We start from the raw sequence: 842 nt of genomic DNA, 5'->3' as shown, positions 1-842 counted from the left end.
GGAGCTGAGGACCAGCCTGTGCAACCAAAGCAAGCACCCCAGCCCCCAGGTCCTCCTTGCGGGGCCCCAGCCCTGCCCAGCCCTCATCCCACCCACCCACCACTCGGCTCTTCCAGGTACCGTCTGGGGCAAGTGGCGGGAAGATGACTGAGGCCCCCTGTTCCCCTGGCCACCAGCAGGTGAGTGCACACGGGGGTGGGGGGTGGAGGACTCCGGGGGCTGCTGTCTGCAGAGCCCCCTCCTCTGGGAAGGGGGTTGCCAGGGGACAGCGCCTCCCCCCAGCTGCCATCCGTCACTCTTGAGGACACAACCTGTGGGCCCCTTCCTGGCAGAGCTGGGTGGCATGGGGCTGGGGAGCTCCTGTGGCTTCCTTGGGCAGATGGGCTGTGGGTGGTCAGGGCGGCCCCACCCCCATCCATCCTCCCGTCTGGGAGCCCCTGGGGGCCAGCTTGGCCCTGCCCCCACCCCCACCTGCTTGCAGAGGCTCCCCGGTTCTGCTGCGTGGGGAGGGCCAGGCCGTGGGCACCCCCCTCTCGCCTGGTGGCAGGGTAGGGGTAGGCACTGGAAGTGTCAGCTTGGAGCCCAGCTCCCAGCCTCTGCCCCTTCCCAACACGGCAGATGGGTGAGTGTTGGCCTCACACCCTGGACACCCACCCAGCCGCCCACCTGGGCTCCGTCTCTCTTTTTTCCCCGTCCTCCCCCCCATCCTCACATCCCCTCACCTGAACCGATTCCTCCTGGCCCCTGCACCTGCCCTTTGCAGACAAAGCCTGGGGTGATCCAGCCAGTGGCTCAGGCCTGGCCAAGGGGCTCCCCGGCCCTCAGGGGCAGAGGTGATGCCC

At 68.8% G+C, this 842-nt stretch overlaps 1 protein-coding gene across 1 annotated transcript in view; it reads left to right on the top strand.

Moving 5' to 3' along the window:
* Positions 1-842, top strand: part of SCRIB (scribble planar cell polarity protein) — a 19,980-nt gene that overhangs the window by 17,502 nt on the left and 1,636 nt on the right. The window contains 2 exon segments of the mRNA XM_024741025.1: positions 117-298; positions 482-548. Of these exon segments, the coding sequence (XP_024596793.1) occupies positions 117-298; positions 482-548 (249 nt within the window).

The sequence above is a fragment of the Neophocaena asiaeorientalis genome, unplaced genomic scaffold (genome assembly GCF_003031525.2).
Source record: "Neophocaena asiaeorientalis asiaeorientalis breed wild unplaced genomic scaffold, Neophocaena_asiaeorientalis_V1.1 scaffold177, whole genome shotgun sequence".
Lineage (NCBI taxonomy): Eukaryota > Metazoa > Chordata > Mammalia > Artiodactyla > Phocoenidae > Neophocaena > Neophocaena asiaeorientalis.
This window is presented reverse-complemented; position numbering and strand designations above follow the sequence as displayed.